Source organism: Mirounga leonina, unplaced genomic scaffold (assembly GCF_011800145.1).
Source record: "Mirounga leonina isolate KUSES-001 unplaced genomic scaffold, KU_Mleo_1.0 Mir_92, whole genome shotgun sequence".
NCBI classification, from domain to species: Eukaryota; Metazoa; Chordata; class Mammalia; order Carnivora; family Phocidae; genus Mirounga; species Mirounga leonina.
The window spans coordinates 6,842,284-6,865,458 of record NW_023270852.1 but is presented as its reverse complement, the minus strand read 5'-3'; the positions used below and the strand labels follow the sequence as shown (position 1 = coordinate 6,865,458).

Genomic DNA, 23,175 nt, shown 5'->3' with positions numbered 1-23,175 from the left:
TGCAGGCTGGAGGACCTGCCTTCCTCTGAGTCTCCAGCAGCCCTCATTCTCCGCCTGGGCCAGGGGTCCCTGGGCTCAGTCATTGACTAGGAGGACACGTAGGACCCAGCACAGAGTTGTACTCAGGACTAGGATTTATTACAGTGAACGGATGCAGAGCGAAGTCAGCACAGGGAAAAGGGACAGGCAGTAGAATCTCCCAGAACCCAGACTCCTCTCCCCGTGGCGTCAGCAGAACACACTTCATTCCTTCAGCATCGACTCATGACATATTTGAAGTGTCGCCTACCATGGAAGCTCATCAGAGACTCAGCACCCAAGGTTAATAAAAACCTTGTCTTCCAGACTCCCAGAGAAAACCAGGTGTTCGGCATAAACCGTAGTGTTTTTGCAAACCGTTTAGGCTGGATGAGCTGCTCATATTAGCGAGTGGGGGAAGGCACCTGAAACCCAAGTTCTCAGCTGCCAGCTGAAAGCCAACTTTGCAGGAGATCTTGCTATGGACCTTGGTCCCAGTCCTGCTCTGTGGACTCTTCTCTGCCCACCCCCTTCTGCAGATCACTGTGGAGGACTATGAGCAGGCTGCCAAGAGCCTGGCCAAGGCCTTGATGATACGGGAGAAGTATTCCAGGCTTGCCTACCACCGCTTTCCACGGACCACTGCCCAGTACCTGGGCCATCGGCGGGTAGACACCATGCCTCCAGAAGAAGGCCTCCCAGGTAGGGCACTGTGGGTGCATGGGGGGTCCTAAGTGGGGCATGGCCCAAGAGTTGGTCAGGACTTTTTCCTGACTGGATATATTTGTCCCAGATGGTGTTTTAAGGACAGGGCCCTGGTATGGGCTTCCTACACCCAAGGATTCCTTCTGTGTGCGCTCTATGCTCTGCCCTAGGTAGAACTGAGCTATAGCAGTTCAGAGAGATAGGCAATCTCATCCTGGATATTTAAAACAACACCACGACTGGGTGCCTGGGTGGCTCAGTTGGTTAAGCGACTGCCTTGAGCTCAGGTCATGATCCTGGAGTCCCGGGATCGAGTCCCGCATCAGGCTCCCTGCTCAGCAGGGAGTCTGCTTCTCCCTCTGACCCTCCCCCCTCTCATGCTCTCTCTCGGTCTCAGTCTTTCTCTCTCAAATAAATAAATAAAATCTTCAAAAAAACCCCCAAAAAACCCACAACACCACGACTGTAAATGCTGAATTTGCTAGTGGGGTGGGGTAGAATGGGGGTAGATGCAGAGTGCATGTTCTGGGGGCAGGGAAAGTAGGCTCTGGAATCAAACACACCTACCTTCTGGTCTCAGCTCCACCACTCTCTTGGGCAAACCTCAGTTTCTCAATCTGTAAAATGGGACTAATATCTATACCCTGGGTCCGTTCTGAGGATTGAATGAGAGAATGCACATGAAGTACTTAGTGCAGTTCTGGCACCTGGTGAGTGAGTGTTCAGTCAATGGTAGCTGCATTTACACTGCAGAATTTGGGGAAGAAGAGATCAGAGATGGCAGGATGGTTTCTGGGGGAGTCTGGTCTGAGAAGGACCTAGGAACAGTAGAGGCCGTAAGTAAGTTAGGTAAGATGAATGAAGACAACAAGAAACCACCATCTGTAAAGGTGGTACTGGGGGATCAGGCAAGGGCCTGCTGGTCTGTGCCAGTGCCCAGGACCCTGGCTGCCCTCTGGGTGTAATGGGTGCCAAGGGGTCTCCTGTCCAGGTTTTCCTTGAAGCTCTGAGATGTGGACGTTGAGCATCTGTGACCACCTGGGACCCTGGTTAAATCTCAGCCCTTCCGGGCCCATTTCCCTAACTGTCTGAGGCAAGTTGAAGCTACCTGCCCCAGTTTTGGCAAGGGCAGACAGGACCAGCTGTCAGATGTGTACTTTATACAAAACAGAGTACCCAGGGGGCCTGGGAATGAGCCTGGTGAGGCAGACGCTGTGGGTTCTTGCAGGCCCCTGGCACACTTCAGGGACTCCTGAGCTAGCCAGGGGCTGTGCCTGATGGGGGAACGTGCTTCAGCCCCTGTGATGCCTCATGTGTTCTCTGGGGCGGTCTGTTCCGAGCACTGACTGGGGGACACCCAGGCAGGTCACCAGGCCTTGGCTGCTTTCTTCAATGAAGATGCCAGGGCTTCCGCCTGCCTAGGCTGGCAGCTGAGCAGCTGTGCCCTATGTGGGGTTGGCTGGTGTGCAGAGTCAGAGCCCCCAGATCTACTGCTATTGAGCATAACCTCTGTTCCTTGGCCAGAGACGGAGCTTCTCTAGAGTCAGGAGAACTCATGGTAAGAGTGACGTGAATAATGTCGTCTAATTGATGGGTTATAGGCATCACTGTTACAAAGCATTGCTTATACCCACGTTTGCAGCCTTTACAACATCCCATTAAGGCAGGGTATGTTATTCTCAGATGAGCAGGCAGGATCAGAGAGGTGAAGTGGTTTGTTCAGTCTCATAGCTGGGAAATGGCCAAGCGGCATTTTCTGCCTCCTGTGGGCTAACAGCCCTGGGGACAGAGAACTCTGTCTTTGCCATTCCCTGCTCTGTGGGGGATGAGCTGCCTATTCTGTGCTTATTTGGGGAGGAGAGGAGCCCTCCTTCCATCTAGTCCCTTGCCTGCCCCGGGCTCAGGAAGATGTGGGAGGACAGGGACAATTATTCCCACTGGGCAGTCCCAGGTGCTGCCTGTTATTTTATTAGGAGAGGACACAACAGCCCTTTCTAATGTGCCTGGAGTCCCTGTCATGCCCAGGAGGCTGAAGCTCATTTCAGTTAAATTAAAAACATTTACTGAAGTGCCAGCCATGTGCCAGGGGCTGTTCTAGGAAATGCAGATACAGCAGTAAACAAACCAAACATAAAAGACCCAAGACCCAAGTGGAATTATTTTCCATAGTGGCAGATGCCAAGGAGATGATATAAAGGAGGGAAGGAGATATGTGATGTCAGGGCAGGTGAGAGTGGTGGGGGTGGTTGGGTTTTAGATGAGATGATGAGGATAGCCCTCACTGAGGTGACTTCTGAGCTCACGTGAGCTCATGAGGTCAAGGGCACTTTGCAATCACTCAATCCTGTTTTGCAGACTTCCACCCTCCCCCTCTGCCCCAGGAAGACCCTTACTGTCTGGACAATGCTCCCCCCAACCTGGGCTACCTGGTCCGCATGCAGGGGGGCATCCTCTTTGTGTACGATAACAAGAAGATGCTGGAGCGCCAGGAGCCCCACAGCCTGCCCTACCCCGACCTGGAGACCTACACCGTGGACATGAGCCACATCCTGGCTCTCATCACAGATGGCCCCACGTAAGCCGGCTTCCCCCAAGTCTGCCTCTCTTTGCATGGTGGCTGTTCTGTAGGAAGGGGCTGGGAAAGGCCAACCAGGTCCCCCTTTTACTCTGGGCTTTCCTGCACTTAAATCATCCCAGAAAGAGAGTACTTTCCCTTTCCCCCCATGCTTTGTGGGTTCCTGCGACAATTTTCCATCATAGGCTGGCATGTTCTTAGAGTCAGTACTACCTGTCTCTTCTGCATCCTAAAGCTGGAACTTCTGTTTCTTAAAGTGGCAGTTTTCCCTTTCCCCACTCAGGGTGGCAGCCTTGCAGAGGTCCAGCCCAAGGCATCAATAGACGGTGGAGGAGAGAAGAAGACTGTTGCTTTGGTTGTTGGGTTTTCCGTGTTTCTGGAGGGGAGAGTGCAGGGAGCCTGGGAGCTTTGTGCCATGATCCCCAGGATGCTCGCTCCCTCGTGGGCTTGGCTTGAGCTAAACTGGAAGGCAGTTGTCTCCCTGCATTTGGTCCCTCCCTTCTTGGTGAGCACTTGAGCTAATCAGCAGGCCTGGCCCCTGAGCCGGGGAATGGCTGTGCTGAGTGCTTGGCCAGGACTCGGCAGTGGGGGCAGGAAAAGGGTGCGGTCACTGCCCAGGACTCTCTTGCCCTGCCTTCAGGGTTTTGCAGGGAATGGTGTGATGCCAGTTTCCAAGGGAGGAGGGTGGGTCCCAGGGGGGTGGGGAGAGTGGGTCTCAGGCCTCCCTGATCTGAGGGTAGAGCTAAGGTCCGGTAGGGGGAAAAGGCAGTTTCCAGGAGGCTTGCCTCTGCCATGTGAGGAAGAGCTATGAGGGGAAGCCTTGGGAGGGAGAGGAGGGGGAGGGCCCTGGCTGTTCCAGGAGGTATGTGAGCAGGGGTTGTCCTGTCCCAGAGGCTGTCCAGGCCAGTCCTGCTGGTAAAGGGACTAGGTGAGATGGCCTTTGAAATCCCTCCTGACTCAGACTCTTCATGCTTCCTCTGAGCTCTTCTCTGGGGATTGTCTCGGTCGACATGATGGTGCTGTTCCAGGGTCAGCAGCTGCTCCTGATGGAAGTCCGAGTGATTTCTTGCCAAGGGAGCTGCTGTTTGTTTGGGGGTCACAGGAAGCAGGGTGGCATGACTTGTGGTTGGAAGTTCCGTGTGGCTGTGGGCACAGGCACATGGCCAAGCCCTGGGCTGGGTGTGGGCTGGAAGTTGGCTGGGAGCAGTGAGCATTCCCACCCTTGGTGGCCTTTGCTGACTGGCGGGAGCATCAGTCCCTGCAGAGATTTCTGTCCTAGTAACAAACATCTCTGCATTCCTCATCTGCTCGTGATACAAAACCTCCTCTGCTTGTCCTGAAATCTCAGAGTCGAAGGGTCTTCAGGTCTCGGGGGTTGCGGAATGTCATTAGGTCACCGGATGCTTTCTCCCCATGCCAATGTGGGCAGGTCTTGCCTTATAGTTTGGCTGTATTACTGAGGTTCTGGGCAGAAGTGAAACTCCTTTTAAGGAGTTAAAGGTGGCCGAGGATCGATGGGAACACAGAAGGAAGGAAGGGATGAGGAGGGAGACCTTTACTGAGCATCCACTCTGCTCAGTCTTGGGCACTGCCATCTCCATACTTGTTTGTGGGGAACAGAGGTTTGGGATGAATTGCCTAAGCACATACAGCTAGAAGTCCAAGAACCTGCACGAGGTCGCAAAGTCAGCTTTGCACCGCCCTGAATGGACCCTCCACTCATGTCACAGAACACATGGAGGTGGTTACACAGTCCAGCTGGGTCTGCAGAAAGCTGGAACCGCCACATCCCTCTCTGCTACATCCTGACCTTCCACCTGAGGGCCGGTCCCCACAGCTGCTGGAGGTCTCCAAACTGGAGAGCTCCGTGTGACTTCTCCTCAACTGGGGTTTCTCCCCCTTCCCCACCTGCAGGAAAACATACTGTCACCGGCGACTGAACTTCCTGGAATCCAAGTTCAGCCTTCATGAGATGTTAAATGAAATGTCTGAGTTCAAAGAGTTGAAGAGTAACCCCCACCGAGACTTCTATAACGTGAGAAAGGTGCGTCATTGGGCCACTATTGAGAGCAACCCCTCCCAGTCCCCCTCCCAACCCACTGGGATGCCCTGAGCCAGTCTGCGGCTGGTCCCCTGTGTGGCCTTCCTTGGCCAGAGGAGTGTGATGTGTACGTGTGGAAGAAAGACTGGCGAGTTGCCTTCCCTCTGCCGGGCCATGTCTCAAACGGTACTTGGTATGACTCTAGGTGGAAACCTTTGTCCGTGTTGTGTGTCTGTTGCAATGTGCCCTCTAACTTGGAAAATAAGGTATGGTCTGTTAATTGGTCATAAGACTTGAGGCCAGGCTACTTGTAAGGTGGAGGATGTATTGAATTCATCATGGAGAGAAAAGGCTGTTAAGACCTCTTTGGACTTGGGAGTTGGTGGTTTTGCTTCCTTCTGGACCAGAAGTAGGTAAGGAAAAGCATCCAATGCACTCCCGTCTTGCCCCTCCCCTAGGGTGCATGAGCAGCCTTAGCCTGGGTTCAGGGACTGCGGCTGCGGCTGGGGCAGGTGTGTGTGTTAAATGGTCATGGCCTCCAGCTGTTCCATTTTCTTCCATTTAACTAATATCAGTGCTAAGCCTGGGGTGTTTGATATTGAACAGGAGTCACTGACCGTCCCCGAGAAGTTCCTAGCCCTGTCCTCTCAGTGTGAAGTGTTGTGGCTTCCAGGAAGAGCCCAGAACTGAGCTGACTTAAAAGAGTGCATAGGAGTCAGCCTGGGCGGCGGGGAGGGGGTGCGGGGGCAAGGGAATGGAAGGGATGGCATTCCAGGCAGAGGGCACAGCATATGCCGAAGACTAAGAGGGAGAGAGTGCTGTGCCATGAGAGAGGAGAAACTATGTCCAGTGTGTGGTGTGACAGGAGCTCCGGTGTGGGGGACAGCATGGTGCTGGGCTGTGGGGAGAGTGAGGTGGTGGAGCTATGTGAGGTTCTGGACCATGTGGGGGGGGGGCGGGGTTTCTCAGAGGAAGCAGGGAGCGGGGAGGGGGCATGGTAGTATTCTGGGAGAGAAGCTCAGGGGGAAAGGGTGGGGATTAGGCTTTGCCTCATGGCCAAACCCAAGCTGACTCACTGTGGCGTCCTCATCTCCAGAGGGGATTCTGTCCCAGATGTGACCCCTTGAGGACTCCCCCTCCCTGGGGTCAGCTTTGATAAGGGAGCGTTAGTCAGGGGAGGATGCGGCTCCTCTGTGGAGCCCAGGCCTCCCTGACCTGATTGGGAACACTGAGCAGTGATGGACAGACGGCCTCCTCCAGGGAGGCCCCAGGGTCACCCCTGTTAAGCATCATGGGGTGTGGCATGGACTCCCACTTGGATGGGACCTTAAGAGTGAGAGGTGGCTTCAGCTCGTGGGCTGTGAGGCTTATGGAAGTTTCTCAGGGGGCTCCAGGTAGGGGTGAGAGGATGTGTTAGAAATCACCCACCTGGCATTCTCACCCTTGAACACTGCTTGCTCCTTCTCTGTGAGGCTCAGGGGCTCAGACAGGTAGGTGCCTCAGGCACCATGCCAGTTCCTCTCAGTCCTGCCTGAATGCACCCCCCATGCCCAGATGGGTGCCTGAGGAAGCTCCTTGCCTGGCCCCGTGCAGCCCCGCCCTCTGCATGAACGTTCCGGGCCTGACTGCTTCCTGCTGCCTGCGGCTGAGGTGTTCCTGCTAGCTGCATGGCTGGGACACTGTTTGCTCCTGAGGTGGGGCCCCAGTGGGTGTTCCAGCTGCTCCCTGGCTGTCATACGGGACAGAGTCCTGGTGGGGGGCGGGGGGCCTGTGGTCACCTACCCCTAGGCGTTCCCTGTCGGTCTGGGGGTTAATGTGTTCTCTGGATAGGGATGACCTTGACCCCTGTGCTGTGACTCAGTGGCCTGTTCTCTGGCATCACAGCAGTCCATAAACATGGGCCCGGATGTACTCCAAGTCAGGCCTCTCCTGCCCCTCCCTGTCTCCCGGGTGCTGGCTGCTTTATCTTGCCCTGGAAGCTTCTTCTGTGGGAAGAGAGCTGGCTTTCTGAAACCCCGGGTGGGCTGGGAGGGTGGCCTCTGTATTTCCAAGGTGGCTGTCAGTGTTGGGAGGGCAGGCCAGGGCCGTGTGCTGAGGCAGGAGCTGTGAGTGGCCAGGGGTCTGTGTGGGTGGTGTTTGTGAAAGCGCCTGCAACTTCACAGCAGGGCATGACTTATGACACCATGCGGCCCAGCCAGCAGGACTGTGTAACTGAGATGTTTGTTTTTTGTTCAGAGCTAAGAACCAGGGCCGAGTGTGTTTACTGCCTAGGAGTTGGGTAAGATTGGGCCTTCTCCATTTTAGTTTAAGTGTCATATATCAAGCAGAGCAAATTGGCTTCATCTTCTGCGCCAAACTTGACCAGTTGGCAGTGGTTACTCCCAATGCTTAGTGAAAGTGCTGCAATCGATTATTGATGTCTGACATGCATGTGGAAATGGCCAGTTTGTAAACTGTACTGTTTGCTTAGACCTGGGCCCGAGGTGAAAGCAAGATACGTGCTGGTATCTTCTGGTGAATTGAAAACACTGACATCCAATGACGGGCTCTTTTAGTTGTTCCTAAAATAATCACCTTGGACCTTCTGAAATTTGGATTGGATGCTTCCTGGATTGTCCAGTTATTTTTCTCCCTCATCTTGTGACTTGTGGGGGTAAGGACAGCCTACACCCCCTGCAGTGTGTCACTGGTGTGCTAGAGGACAGAACCAGAAAACCCAGAATGTGCTATGTCATGCTGAGGTCGTTGAGTCCAGCTGTGTCTGGCTGAGCTAAGCCAGGCTGACCACTTGGGCGTCCCACATGAGCCCTGCCTGCCCCTGAGGTGACTGCACCTTTGCACAGTGCTTTGGGTGATGTTTTAGCTTTTGGCGCTTTGAATGGCTTTATTTCTCTGATGTCTAGTAGTCTGTCTTTCTGGTTGGAGGTGGCAGGATGAATGGCAGGAAGGGCCCCGATGAGTCAGTGATGTGGCCAATGACAAGGGCTGGCTTGTATAACGTTCACAGAGATTCAGTAGATCAAATGTCCGGTTTGACATGACTCAGAGATGCCTGGCCAGCTGTGGACAGCATTCCCTGGCCACAGGTCAGCCGCCTCCTCATCCCAGCCCTGGCAGAGTACCCAGTTGGCTGCGGTAGGAACTGCAGAGCACAGTCTGGTGGTTGGCAGCATCCTGGCCTGTGAGGCTGCTGCCATTTCCCTGGGGCCCTCTCTGAGGCCCCCTGGGCTCAGGCAAGGGGAGTCAGGATGCCCACTGTGACCTCAGGCCATCCCTCAGCTTGGCTAGGGCTCCATTGCGTTAGGGCCGCTGGCTGAAGGGAATGCTCCAAGAGAGGTCAGTGGGAAGAATGGTATTTGGTGGGGCATCTGGCGGGTCCTTGGGGTTATATGAGGATGTGGATATCACCATTTGTTCATTCATCCATCCACTGATTCAACAGATAGGTCATACTAGGCTGTGGGGTAGGCGTTGGAGACTGAGATGCATCAGCTGAAGTCCCTGTCCCTTGAGGACTGCGCTCTCAGTCTAGTGGCAGAGTGGAGGGGAAATCTGTAGAGTGAATTGGGAGGACGTGGACAGTCACGGGAGGGTGTGCGCTAGCTTTCCCGGCCGGCCAAGGGAACAACTGGTCAGTGTGCCGGGGGGGTCAGGATTGGCTTCCAAGTGGAGGAGGTTGTAAGGAATCGCGCGTAGGTGGATGAGATTGGTGAGGAGCAAGGAAGGCATGCCAAGCAGAGGAGACGCATGGGCAAAGTGACGCAGTGCAGAATAGCACAGTGCCTTGGGCACCTGTTAGTGGTAGGTCATGGCTGGAGCGCAGAGTGGGCAGTGGCAATGTGGGAACTGGAAGCAAGACTTGAATCCCAGTTGAAGGAGCCTGGGCTTTCTCTTGAAGACTTGGGGGCCACTGATGATTTGTTAGCAGGCGAGTGGCCAGACCCAGTCTACATTTTAAAAAGATCTCTGGCTGCTGTAATGAGGTCAGTAGGGCAGCAAAGCTAGAAGGAGGACCAGTTTTGAAGTCTAGAGGAGACACTGAGGGGAGGGGCGTAGGTCCAGGCATTGGTGGGACCGCGGGTGCTGAGGTTTCACGCGCCACTTTGAGGGTTGGACACCCTGTCTCCTTGCCAGTGGGGAGAGGGCGCCTGGTTCATGGCTGGTGGGCACTGCGCTGCAGGTGGACACACACATCCACGCAGCTGCGTGCATGAACCAGAAGCACTTGCTGCGCTTCATCAAGCACACGTACCAGACAGAGCCCGACAGGACCGTGGCCGAAAAGCGGGGCCGCAAGATCACCCTGCGGCAGGTGTTCGACAGCCTGCACATGGACCCGTACGACCTCACTGTGGATTCCCTGGATGTCCATGCGGTGAGTGAGCTTCTGCCCCAGTGCCTCCCACCATCCTGGGCGAGCACTCCGCCCCCGGGGGAAGAAGACCACGGCTGTGCCCAGGGAGAGGCTGCGGCCCTGTCCCTTCCAGCCATAGAGATGTGAAAGGGAATCTGGCCTCAGGGAATAACAGGGCCATGGGACAGGGGAAAAGTGCATGTGGCTTGGAGTCAGACAGGTCCCAGTTCTAATTCTCCTTCTGTTGGTTGGGAGTCATGGGCCCTTAAGCGATTCGCTTACACTTTTATTTCCTTGCTTATAAAATGGGGACTGCCATGTGCCTTATTGACAGGACAGTTATTAAAAACTAAATGATGGTGCCTGGCCTGGATGCTTCTGCTGCCTGGCCTGGTTATGCTCTAGAAGACAGTATGGAGTTTCCTGAAAAAATTAGATATAGAATTACCATATGTTCCAGCAATTCCATTCCTAGGACTATACCCCGAAGAACTGAAAGCAGGGACGAAAACAGATACTTGCACATCCACACTGGTAGCAGCATTATTCACAATGGTTGAAAAGTGGAAACAACCCAAGTGTCCACAGTAGGTGAATGGGTAAACAAGATGTGTAAAAACATACACTGGAATATGATTCAGCCCTAAAAAGGCATGAAGTATGATACTTGCTATGATATGGATGAACCTTGAACACATGATGCTAAGTCAAAAAAGCCAGACACAAAAGGACAGTTAATGTACAATTCACTTGCATGAGGTACATAGAGTAGGCAAATTCATGGAGACAGAAAGGAGAGTGGTGGTTACCAGGGACAGGAGGAAGGAGTCGTGGGGAATCATCGTTTAATGGGTACCAGGTTTCAGTTTTATAAGATAGAGAGTTCTGGAGATGCATGGTGGTGATGGTTGCACAACATAATGAATGCATTTCATACCATTGAACTGAACACTTAAAAATGGTTAAGAAGGTAAGTTTTGTGTTATGTATATTTTACCACAATAAAAAAATCTTCGTAAAACCAATCAAACACAAAATGAGTAATGTGCAGAAGGTGCCTTAGGAAGTCCAAGCAGTAACAGACACATTGTATTACTGACTGTTACAGTTTGGTGTTTTCTGCTCACTCAGTCAGCTGGGCTCCTAGCCATGGCGCCTTGGAGCACGAGGCCCCTTGATCTTCACAGAGGGCCTCACTAAAGGACCCCCAGGCTGGCTGAGTGAGGATACACGTCCTGGCTCCAGGACTTTCCAAGAGTTCATGCAAGAATGGACATAGAAGATATCGGTTAGCATGGCCACACATAGGGCCACCTCGTAAAGGCCTGGAGAGGGAAACATGCGTGTATGGTAGCTGCAGAACAATATGGCCATCTGCCTGGTGGTCTCCTCTCTCCAGGGTCGGCAGACATTCCATCGCTTTGACAAGTTCAACTCCAAATACAACCCTGTGGGGGCCAGTGAGCTGCGCGACCTCTATTTGAAAACTGAAAACTACCTGGGAGGAGAGTACTTTGCTCGGATGGTCAAGGCGAGTGAGCCCTTGGGAGTCAAGCCCTCCTCAGATCCCTGACAGCATCTGCCTGCAGAGGGTGGGGGCGCTGCATGGCCTCCTGTTTCCCCCTCCCCAAATCCCTGTGGGCCCACCATCCAGCTCAGGCAAGGCTAAGGTGCCCAGGGGGCCCATGTGGTGGCCCTGGCTGCCAGCTCCTGAGCACGGGCGGGCTGGTGCTGCAGGTGCTGACTGCAGGCCAGAGGAGGAGAGGGTATCCTGGCGCTCACGGCATCCAGGCTCACCGCCCTGTCTGTCTGTAGCCTGAATTTGGCTGGGGGCAGGTTAGCTCCATTTGGAGATGCTTCTGCTGCCTGGCCTGGTTATGCATGAAAGGAGCCTCGACTGGGGTGGAGGAGTAGTTACATGGCAGCTAGGGGACAGAGATCAGGTCTTCCCAGCCTGGGAGCAGGTGGCTGAGGAAGCCGCAGGATCCAGCAGCTGGGGTGCTCTTGGGCTGACCCGAGCTCTTCTTGGTGTTAGGAGGTGGCCAGGGAGATGGAGGAGAGCAAGTACCAGTACTCAGAGCCACGGCTCTCCATCTACGGCCGCAGTCCCGAGGAGTGGCCCAACCTGGCCCACTGGTTCATCCAGCACAAGGTCTACTCCCCCAACATGCGCTGGATCATCCAGGTGCCCCGGATCTAGTAAGTGAGGTGGCTTGCTGTCTGCCATGCCCTCATGGGCCGCTGGGTCTGCGCTATTCTGGTGGGGCTGGTGCTAGTGCCAGCTTGGGCCTCTCCTCCCTAGAGATTGTCCCCTAGCGAGGGGTGGTCAGCAAACATCCTTGTGACACTTCAACCCTTGTTCTTTGACAAACGAGCCTGCGCAAAGCCTAGTAGGAACTACTACCCGTTGGGGTTTGAGGGTGGATGATCCTTTTGTGTGAGCCCAAGGGTATGAGTAACCTAGTGGTTACATGCCACATGCTGGCCCTCTCCTTGGCTATGATTCAGACGACCACTGGCCTCTCCCATCTGGCCAGTGTGGGGCTCATTGTCCCTCAGTGGGCTGGGATATGCAGTTTAGGGGAACTGAGCTGAGTGGCAGCGAGTTTGGATCACTGAGAAATTTGAGAACTCATCTCTTAGAACTTGGGTCAGCCTGAGTCCCAACACTCCACTCCCAGCATGGCCTGTAGCTTGGGAAAGCTCTCTGATGGGCAGGGGTGGGTGTTGAGTTTGCAAACCAATGCCTAGTATTGCAGACCTTGCTGGGAGTTGGAGAAGAGAGGAAGGACCTGTGTTTAAGCCACATCTCTGGCTCTGCTCTGGGTGTTTAGATGGGAACACAAGCTGCTTGAGAAAAGGATGGGACTGCCCTCCCACAGGCCAACGGGGACGTTGGGTTCACTTCAATCAGCAAGTCTCTGTTTTCCCCCAGTGACATATTTAGGGCAAAGAAGCTGCTGCCAAGCTTTGGGAAGATGCTGGAGAACATCTTCCTGCCCCTTTTTGAGGCCACAGTCAACCCCCAAGATCACCAAGAGCTTCATCTTTTCCTCAAATACGTGAGTGTGGGTGGTGCTCCAGGCGATGTGCATAGTGGTGGAGGGAAGAGAGGATTCCAAGAGGGTTGGGCCAGGCTTCCCTTCTCAGATCCTCTCACTCGTGTGCTCAGGCTTGGGCAAGAAACTGAATTTCTAAAATAATGAGTTTGCTCCAGGTAGGGGAAGTCCCCTTCTCCTCAAGGGCAGCCCTGGTGTGTGGGTGGGGTGTCAGGAAGACAGCAGTGGGGAAAGACTTGAGGAGCAGTCAGTTCCTGGCTGGATAGGGCTGGAAAGACTAGTTCCTGTCCCCAGCAGCTCCCAGCAGCAGCCGCAGGTCTTTAGAAATGCAAACATGTCAACGCTCCTGCTTTTACCTTGAAATAATGGTTCTCACGTCTTGTTTGGTTGAGTACACGAGCCCAACAACATATATTTATGGGAGTTATGGGAGAGGGAAAGGAGGGATGGAGGGCAGGCTAACCAGAAAAGGTATGAGTGGTGCAGGAGCTGATCCCTCCCTCTGGGGTCCCAGAGTAGAGATGGCTGTAGACAGTGAGAAGCAAGCTCAGTATGCCATGAAGGTTCTGGGGGTCTGACAGGGAGGGAGGCAGAGAAGATTCCAGAGAGCTGGGTGGGTGGGGGAGGGGTGATTGAGTCTGCGTGTGTGTTGAGTCTGCCAGGAAATGTTTAAACAGGCTGAGGGACATCACTGAACTTATGTTTTAGATAAACACCATTCTGCCTGTTGTGTGGAGAAAGGCCTGGAACAGAAGGTAGCTGGAGGTGGGCGGGAAGGGGCAAGATGGCGAGTCAGGGGCCTGGCTCCAGCACAGGAGAGAGATGCTGGAGGCTTGCACCAGCGGTCACAGCTCACGGTTTTTGAATGTTTGCTGCCTGCCCCCGTGATCCATGCCATGACATGATCTCACTTCAGCCTCATGACTACCTTACTTCACGTCATTTTGTTGGTGTTAATGCTAAGCGGAATCATCATGTGCTTGCTGTGTGTTAAGCACTGTTAAGCGCTCTCCATGGATTCTCATTTAATTCTCACAACAGTCCTGTGTAGCTACTAGCTCCAGTTCACACAGGAGGAAATTACGCGAAGCTAGGAGGTGGCTGAGCTGGAATTCGCAGACAGGTGCCCGATTCCCGAGCAGGTGTTATTATCCTCACGCTGTAGGGCCTCCCAAGTAGGACAAGTGAGGCATATGCGGACGGCAGGCCAGGGCCTCTGGGCACGGAGGTGGGCATCGCTGTTGCATCGACAGGGCCCGGGCAAAGCCTGAAGGTGAGCCAGAGGGAAAAGTCTCGGGTGCCTTCAGAGGTCACTACCACAAGTGGGGGAAGAGCAGGCTTGGGGAGCAGGAGGAGTTGGGGGTTGGACATATTTTGTGCTTGAGGCCCTGCATCTGTGGGATACAGAGCTCAGGAGAGGGGCTGATGTTGCCTCCATGCCAGGCCCTGGAGAGTTCAGTCAAGGCATGGGGCTAGTGAGTACAGTACCTCTCTGGGCCCCGGCCCCATCCAGGCTGTGCTGGGAGCTGTGGTGGCAGCCCTGTTATTGCCTTTGACACATGTTTCTGTGACAAGGAAGATTCTGCACAGACTGTCATGGTCCCTTGCTCCTCTGGGCACCTACTGCCCATGTAGGAATGGGCGAGGCTCGCAGACCTGGCTGGGGCTCCCCATTTTGGGCCAGATGTGGAACAAGGTGGGCAGTCTTTCAGAAGCCCCTTCCAAAGCACTGCTGTGGCTGAGTAAAAGGGGGGAGACATGTTAGAAGAACTGCCCCCATGCACTGGCTGAGAAGCTGTATCTTCTGTGGGTACACTTTTGTCAAGGTCTGGGACCAGGTAACCAGGAAGCCAGTGACTAGGGGCAAGGTTTGGGTCCCAGCTGAGGGGTAGCTGCTGTGGAAGGACCGGAGGCTGGGAACCACAGCTCAGCCTTCCAAGGGGTCCTCTTGAATGGGGCCCGCCTTGACTTGTTTGTGAGGCATCTAGGCTGGTTTCCCATGGCCCCAAAGGTACATCCCAGGGGAATCCTCCTCAAACAGCCCCAGAGTCCAGACCCAGAGCCCGTGTAGGCTCAGAGCCTGGTTGTCTTGCATGGGCAAGCTCCCTAAGCATCTTGGGCCTGGGTTGTTCACAGCCAAGCCCTCCCTCACAGGATGGCTCTGAGGGTTATATTAGCTGATGTGTGGTAAGTGCTTAGGGCCTGACACATAGTAGGAGGATGGGAAACACCTGTCCCATTCCCCCTCCCAGCTGTTGCCACTGCTGCTGGCCGGTTCTGCCAGCTACCCCGCAGCGCTGGCCTCCTCCTTGGCGCAGCCGAGAGATGGGCAGTGGGTATGGCTGTTTCACTGGTCACCTGGTCCAGCCCAAGTTTTCCCTTACCGTCACCACGATCACCCCAGGGCTTGGCACTCTCCTGGCTGGCCTCTTGGATACATTCAGAAGCCACGGAGGGACAGATTGTGGCCTTGTGCCCACTCCCCCTCTCTGGGAGGAAAGTGGCTGCAGGCTCTGTGGTCCCCAGCTGGGGTATGAACCAGGAAGCCTGGACTCCAAGGCCTTTGGCAGCTCATCGGCCTTGGCTTGATGCAGGACCCCTCCTCCTGCCCAGGTGACAGGGTTCGACAGCGTGGATGATGAGTCCAAGCACAGCGACCACATGTTCTCAGACAAGAGCCCCAACCCAGACATCTGGACCAGTGAGCAGAACCCGCCCTACAGCTACTACCTCTACTACATGTACGCCAACATCATGGTGCTCAACAACCTCCGCAGGTGGGCGAGCCCGGTCCTGCACACGCCCGCGTGCCCTCACGCCTCACACCCAGCACGCCACACCGGGCCCGTGCAGGCAGGCCACCGGACCCCAGACGCAGTCGTACACACAGTGCGGCCCAACCCGTGCCTGTACACACATGTGCATACCCGCGGCCCCCAGCACGGACATGTGTCCCTGTCCATCTCCAGGATGACACAGACATGGGATGTGCCAACACACGTGCATGTTCTTTCCACTATGCCAACGGTGTTCACACATGCACTGATGCATGTAACAAATTACCATACCAGCTATGTGACAGGCACTGTCCCAGGCACGGGACATATAGTAGGGAACAACACAGACTAAATCCATGCCCACGTGGCGCTCCCGGCCAATGGTCTTACCTGCACGGATTCCCACCAATGCACACACACGGGGCGCCTATGGCGGGAGTCGGGTGCCCCGGGGGCAGCCGGGTGCCCCCGGGGGCAGCTGACACTGAGCTGTTCGCTCCCCCCCTTGCAAGTCTAGCCTCCCTCCTGCCCCCTACTGGGCCACGGGGCCCCGCTCGCTCAGCCTAAGCCAGTGTAGTCTGTGGGTACGAAGGTTTTGGATGGACTGTGATTGAAAGGAGACTGCCACTGCCTGGTGTTGGGGAGGGGCAGTCCAGGCTGAGCTTCTGCAGGTGGGGGCTTGAGTTCTAGCTCTGCTGCTGACCCGCCCGGGGGTTTCTAACGCCTGACTCCATGCTCTGGGTTTGCCCATTTTTATGACCAAGTGGTTGAACTTGATGGTTTCTCATAGTCTTTGCTGCTCTGAAGGTCTGTGAACTTGGGCTCCAAGGCCTGGTGAAGCGTGAATGGGGACAAAGCAGGGTCTCTTTCTACCACTCGGTCCCCTTTCTGTTCCCCGGGGGTGGTATCTCTTGGTTCTGAAGATCTCTGGACCTGGCGCTCTGTATTTTGGGAGAGGTAGTTTCCAGAGTGCCCTCTGGCAGCTGTGTTGACTCTGCCAAGGGCAACTGTCTCCCCTGGAGTAGGCCCTGAGCTAGGGGTACAGGCCCCAAGCCTGTGGGGCCCCAAGTAGGTTGGACCAGGGGTCCTTGCTGACCAAGAGCCTCACTTCTTCAGGGAACGGGGCCTGAGCACTTTCCTGTTCCGGCCTCACTGTGGGGAGGCTGGCTCCATCACCCACCTGGTGTCTGCTTTCCTGACCGCTGACAACATTTCCCATGGGCTGCTCCTTAAGAAGGTAACCAGGCCCCTCACGGAAGCCTACCCTGCAAGCATGGTTCTGCTCTGGGCTCCCTGGGGGAGGAGCGGGATCACCTGGGTTCCTGTCTGCCCCCGAGAGGCTCTCACCTGTGACGTTAAAAGGCCGGGGCCTTTTTCTGGGTCAGGCTGTCTGTTGTCATCTTGGTTTCATATTTAATTATGAAAGGAATATAATCAAACACATCACAATTTGGATTTTCCAAAAGATGGAGAAATGGAAAAAAAAAAACAAACCCTTATTGCTATTACTTTAAAAGAAGTAGCCATTATTAGCATTTTGGTATTTAGAATTCTCTTCTTTTTTTACCAAAGCATTATTTCTAACGTGCTTATAAGCACAGATTTTTTGTTTCTGTTCTCTTTGAATAAGCATTTTTTCTGTGCTGCAACATAGTATTTATGGTCCTCATTCTAAAGGCTGTTGGAAGGATGGCCCACCGCTTGGAAGGTCTATAACTGATTCAACTAGTCTCCGATTGTTAGACAGAGTCCATCCAACTTTTCGCTTGTGTAAATAATGCAACCACGAACTCTGCCCATTTGGTTTTCTCCAGATTTTGGATCACTTCCATAAGAAGGATGTTTGCTCAGACTCCTCTTGAGCCCTGATCCTGGGGAGGTCTAACGGTGTGTCACAATTCCGTGGGGGGCGGGTATTACATCAGAAAACCACTCTAGCCTTGTCAGGCCCGCCCCTTCCCATCTCTGAGGAGCCGGAGTGTTTATGGACTCAACCTGAATGTTTGTGGTCAAAGCAGCACAACAACAAAAGTGGGCATCTCCCGGGCTGACCCACTGGGGGCAGTGCCTGGGGGAGGGGAGCAGAGTATGTGGGCTGGGGGCAGCCTGGGGCCTTGCAGCTGCCTTCCTGCCCTGAGCTGGGTCTTGTCTGGAGCCAAGACGGGGCGGAGGGCAGCCCAGGAGGAGAGGGGCATGTGGTGGATGAGATGAAGGTAGAGGTGGGGGAGGGGAGGGGGAGGTCTGGGTGCCCTGGCTTTGGGGAACTCGGGCTTGGTGAGGGAATTGCACAGACACTACCCAGTCTCCCGGGGTTCTGCCCTCCCTTCCTCCCTCCCCTCTCTGGCACTCGTCACCTGAGTCTGGTGGTTCTTTTGCAGAGTCCGGTGTTGCAGTATCTCTACTACCTTGCTCAGATCCCCATTGCCATGTCTCCTCTTAGCAACAACAGTCTGTTCCTTGAATATTCCAAAAACCCTCTGAGGGAATTCCTGCACAAGGGACTGCATGTTTCTCTCTCCACCGATGACCCCATGCAGTTCCACTACACAAAGGTGAGGATGTTAGGCGCCCCAGCAGGCCCCAGTCCTGGCCTGCCCCCCCACACTGCAGGCACCAGAGCGAACGCTCAGTTCTGCCTTTGGGATGGGGGCTGGCGCCCAGTGAAGGCAAGAGGTGAGCTCCTGGTGAGTGAAAAGCATTCCTTCCAGGAGCCCTGTCTTTGGAGTTCTTGAACCCTCGAAGGAACAGCTCAATTTTTTTGCCCTATTTTCCCTTTCTTTAGCATTTACTATCTCTGTGATGTTGGTTAAGTTACTGGATCTCTTATCTTTTGCCTCTTCATCTGTAGAACAGGGATGCAATTGTCTCTATGTCTACGTCTACTTTATAGTGAGGATTCATTAAGATAATGAACCCAAGTCTAATAGAGTGTCTGAATACAGCATGTACTCAAAATGTTAGCTAACATTTTGTTAATACTATTATTATTATTATAATACTTTGGATCTGTGGGGCAAGGGAAGAGGAAGGGAAGAGGTGAAGAGGGGACCAGCCATTGACTAGTAAAAACAGAAGTGCCTGAGTCTTCTAGGACAGGTTCTCCAAGCTTCTGGTCTCAGGACCCCTTTATACTCTTAAGAATTAAAGACCCTCAGAAAGCTGTTGACTACATAAGTTATCTCTAGTGATATTTAAGTGTATTTTAGAAACTAATGCAAAACTGAAAAATATTAACTCATTTAAAAATTACATTAACAAACCTATTACATGGTAACATAAATAGCAATTTTTATGAAAAACAGTCCTATTTCCCCAAAATGGCATTGGGAATGGCATTGTTTTACATTTTTGCAAACCTCCTTAATGCCTGGCTTAATAGAAGACAGCAGGATTCTCATATCTGCATCTGCATTCAATCTGTTGTGATGCCTTGTTTTTATCAAAGTATATGAAGAAAATCTTGCCTCACAAAGATACATAGTTGGAAGAGGGATGACCTTTCAAAAGGCCTCAGGGACCCTGGATCGCACTTTGAGAACTGCTGCTCTCTGTTACAGAGGCAGTGGGGCGTCCAAGAGGTAACAGAAGAGCTTGTGATCAACCGCAGACATCTCATATCCTAGGAGATAAAGTGAAAGCACAACTCAAACCTAAATCCTTTTGCGATTACTGTCTCACTACCTGATCATTTCTCATTCTTATTTTATGTTCCATCTCTGCTCTTCATACTTTACTTGGATTAACTTTGATTTTGGACAATCTTAAGAAAATGATGTCCAATAAAAAGCAAAGCTATAGGGCATGTACTTAACATGTGCATGACCAGGGAGACTGTCGCAGACCGAGGCAGGCATCCGCATGACTGACACAGGGCTTCAAACATGTGCTGGTCAACAAATCGATGTGGAGGTGTTCTTTGATATAGCTCTCTTGGGAAACCCGAGAATTTGCCCAAAATGCTCTTAGGAGTTCATCATTTAAGGGGCGTGGGGTGGGAATGTTGTTCGGTTATCCGGGTGCCAGACATTAAGGAAAAATTAAATCTGCAATGTCTGTCTGAGGTTTCTAGCTTTGGAGATATGTGAAGGATTGAAAGGGATATCCTACCATCTAATACATTTACTTTCGGGGGGATCTAGGAAGCCCTTATGGAAGAATATGCAATTGCAGCTCAAGTGTGGAAGCTGAGCACGTGTGACCTGTGTGAAATCGCCAGGAACAGCGTGCTGCAGAGCGGACTCTCGCATCAGGTACGGGCCGTGACGGTGCTGCCCTCCGTCCCCCCTGTCCCTGCCACACACGTACAGTGGGCGCCCGCTGCAGGCCAGGCACTTTCTAGGCACTGAGATCAGTGAACACAACAAGCAGGGTGTCTGTCACACTGAAACTCAGGTCCTAGAGAAACCTGGGGAGACCCCTGAATTTTCAAGGCTGCTCTTTGACCCTTTCAGAGCTCTCTTCAAACGTGACCTCCTCTGAGAGGCCCTCCCTGATCACCGTTCTACAGTAGCCCCCCACTTGCCATCAGTCTCTATCCTTTTTATCTGTTTTCCTTCATAACGTTTATTACTACTGACATTGTAATATGTAGTTATGTTTTCCTGTCTTTCCTTCTAGAATGTGAGTTCCATTACAGGAGTTCCATTAGACTGTTTTTTTCAGCATTATATCCCTAGAGCCTGGAATAGTCCCTGGCACATAAAGGCACTTAGTATTTCTTGGAGAGTGAGTAGTACCTAGATTGAATGAAAAATCGTAGGGATGGAACCGGTGCATCAGTAAGTACAACTTCCCAGGTGATCTGATATGGAGCCAGGGTTGAGAACGCGGTGTCTTAGGCTGCCGGGGCCCTCCCCTGGGTGACGTCACTGGTACAGGAAGAGGCTGCACTGGTGCTGCTCTTATTGGATGCTCAGGCAGACAAGAGCTAAGGTTCAAGATTCAGTTGTGCAGACCTGCTTCCTAAGACTGGGCCTCCCCAGAAACACCTGTTTGCCCCTGTCGGCTCTCAGGAGGGACTCAGTCTTCACGCCTTCATCATGCCTTCTTTATTGCCAGCAGCACTGGGGGTCTTATTTTTGTCTCCTGATCAAGGAAAGCATAGTCAGAAATGAAGGGAATGAATGTGGGTGTCAGGGTGACATCCTTGAGGACACAGAAGCCAGGAGGAATTTTTAAGAACCCCATGGGGAGCCATGTCATGGTAGAGGATCAGCTTCAGGGGCACTGGTTTGATTTGGTGTGGCCAATGTCAAAGCTGTCGTGTGAATACAGAAAGTGAACCTAAGGTTTATGGTTTCATTTGTACTTCTCTGGTTCTACAGGAGAAGCAAAAGTTTCTGGGACAAAATTATTATAAAGAAGGACCTGAAGGAAATGATATTCGAAAGACAAATGTTGCTCAGATCCGGATGGCGTTCCGATATGAGACCCTATGCAATGAGCTCAGCTTCCTGTCTGATGCCATGAAATCAGAAGAGATCACAGCTCTGACCCAATAGGTCCAGCAGTGGACATGCATTTTAACTTTTTGGTTTAATTTCAAGTCTGCTGTGATTAACAGCGGTCAAGATACCAAACTAGGACGGTCCTCCTTGGAGAGGATGCCTCTAAAGAACTTTCAAACTAGTGATTTTGGTTGCACCGTTCACTTTTAAGATCTAGCATGCCCACTTCTGTCAGTATTTCTGAGTAATAGATGGTGACTCCTCCTTGGGGATTTGGGAGCTGGACACTTGTCTGTACTCATTCCAAATTTTCCACATATTTCTCTTGAAACTGCTAGTGCTTGCACTGTTGGGGCCAGGATCTTCCAAGGTCCAGTGCCTACTGACATGAGGTCTGTGTGGTTTTCTGCCAAAATCCTCTATAGACCCTGCAGGCTAGTTGGTAGTTGTTCATTTCAGCCTCTGGCTGGCTGGCTGCCTTAAGCAAAACCAATTTCAAAGCTCCCTTTCATAAAGGAACTACTTTGAGAGAGTTAAAATAGAAAACTTCCTTCTTGACAATTTGCATTTTTTATGAATTTCTTACACTGTTTTATTTAGCCCTCCACCCTCCTTTCTATTTTGGAAGCCAAATGTGCACACTGAACCAATTGCTCCTATTCTGTGTCTTGGTTTTCTCATCTGAAAAGTGAGGGTTTGGACTAGATGAGTGGTTTTCAAATGTTGTTCTGTGAATCCCCCTCCAGGGCTGGGGGAGGTTCTGGGTGCTGCCTTCTTCAAAGCAACTCTGCTGTCATCACTGTTACACTGGGCCTTCTTTGTATTTTCATTTGAACTATAAGGACTGTGGAAAACATAGGGTTAGATGATCTCTGTTCCTTTTGGTTCCAATATTCTGATTGTAGCCCAATTACCATTTTACTTATGAAGAGTTAGGGCCAGAGAGGTGAAATTTGCTTGAGGTTACAAAGATAATAAGTAATAGGACCAGAACTAGTTTCCCCACTCCTAATCCAGTCCTTTCCCCACTATTCCATTAGGCCTCACAACGGTTAGATTTTTTTTTATCACTATAACCTCTGCTTTTTTTTTTTTGAAGGTGTAATTTCTCCCTTATCTAACATGCAGACTTCTTCAGAAGATATAAGTGGTCCCAGGGGCCAGGTAGAAAACATTTTTTTTTTTTAAATTTAAAATCAATTAATTAACATATATTATTAGTTTCAGAGGTAGAATTTAGTGATTCATCAGAAAGCATTTTTTAAGACCAATCTGAATTTAAGCTTTACCAATATACTCTTCATCTGTGTTACTAGTGCCTGGTACATAGTAGGTGCTCAATAAATGTACATTGAATAACTGAATGAATTTCTCTTTTGGCAACTTTTTAAGGACACGTGCTCCAAGTAGTCAACAAGTTGCTCTAAGACCCTTCTGTCTATTTCTGTGGGCAAATGCAGATTATGAGAAGCCCTTCTGAATTATTATAGACTTAGAAGAACTCTATTTTTGCTTGTGAAGACGCTTATTTGATTTTAGATTGTCTTGTCCTGTGACTTTATAATGCTCATCCCCTCCACTGGTTAACTTAGCATACAGAACAGTAAATGTAGTCTTTTTATTAGGCAGACATGTGTGCTCTTCCAGCCAATGATGAAATTGACTGAAAACCGTGCATATCTTATGCATTATTTTTGAAAAACCCCCATTTGTACACATTTGTCCTAACACAGCAATTATTGTACAGTTTTTCATTGTCATTTTATCTGTACCAAGTATTTATTTTTAGTTATTAAATAAAGTCTGTTAGGACTGTGGCTCAATAATTTAAAATGATTTCAAGTTAATACCATTTAAAGAAAAACAAAACAAATGAATAGACAAACAAAAAGCAGAATCAGACCAATAAATACAGAGAACAAACTGACGGTTGCCAGAGGGAAGGGGTGGGAGGATGGGTAACATAGGAAGGGGAGTGGGAGATACAGGCTTCCAGTTATGGAGTAAGTCACAGGAATAAAAGGCACAGCATAAGGAATATGGTCAATAATATTGTAATAGCACCGTATGGTGACAGATGGTGGCTGGCTATACTTGTGGTGACAAAGCATAATGTATAGAGAAATTGAATCACTACGTTGTACACCTGAACTAATGTAACATTGTGTGTCAACTATATTGAAATAAAAACATTAAAAA

General features: G+C 51.8%; 1 protein-coding gene across 8 annotated transcripts in view; it reads left to right on the top strand.

Annotated features, from left to right (window-relative positions):
- Positions 1-22,799, top strand: part of AMPD3 (adenosine monophosphate deaminase 3) — a 47,049-nt gene extending 24,250 nt beyond the window's left edge. For 7 of the 8 annotated variants that reach the window (XM_034995557.1, XM_034995559.1, XM_034995556.1 and 4 more), the window contains 12 exons: positions 558-720; positions 3,079-3,298; positions 5,213-5,342; positions 9,520-9,714; positions 11,093-11,224; positions 11,729-11,892; positions 12,629-12,755; positions 15,366-15,529; positions 16,646-16,766; positions 17,908-18,081; positions 19,669-19,779; positions 20,854-22,799. In XM_034995557.1, coding sequence (XP_034851448.1) covers positions 558-720; positions 3,079-3,298; positions 5,213-5,342; positions 9,520-9,714; positions 11,093-11,224; positions 11,729-11,892; positions 12,629-12,755; positions 15,366-15,529; positions 16,646-16,766; positions 17,908-18,081; positions 19,669-19,779; positions 20,854-21,030 — 1,878 coding nt within the window. In that variant the 3' untranslated portion in view covers positions 21,031-22,799. The other variant, XM_034995560.1, reaches the window with a different exon arrangement.
- Positions 22,800-23,175: the final 376 nt, after the last annotated feature.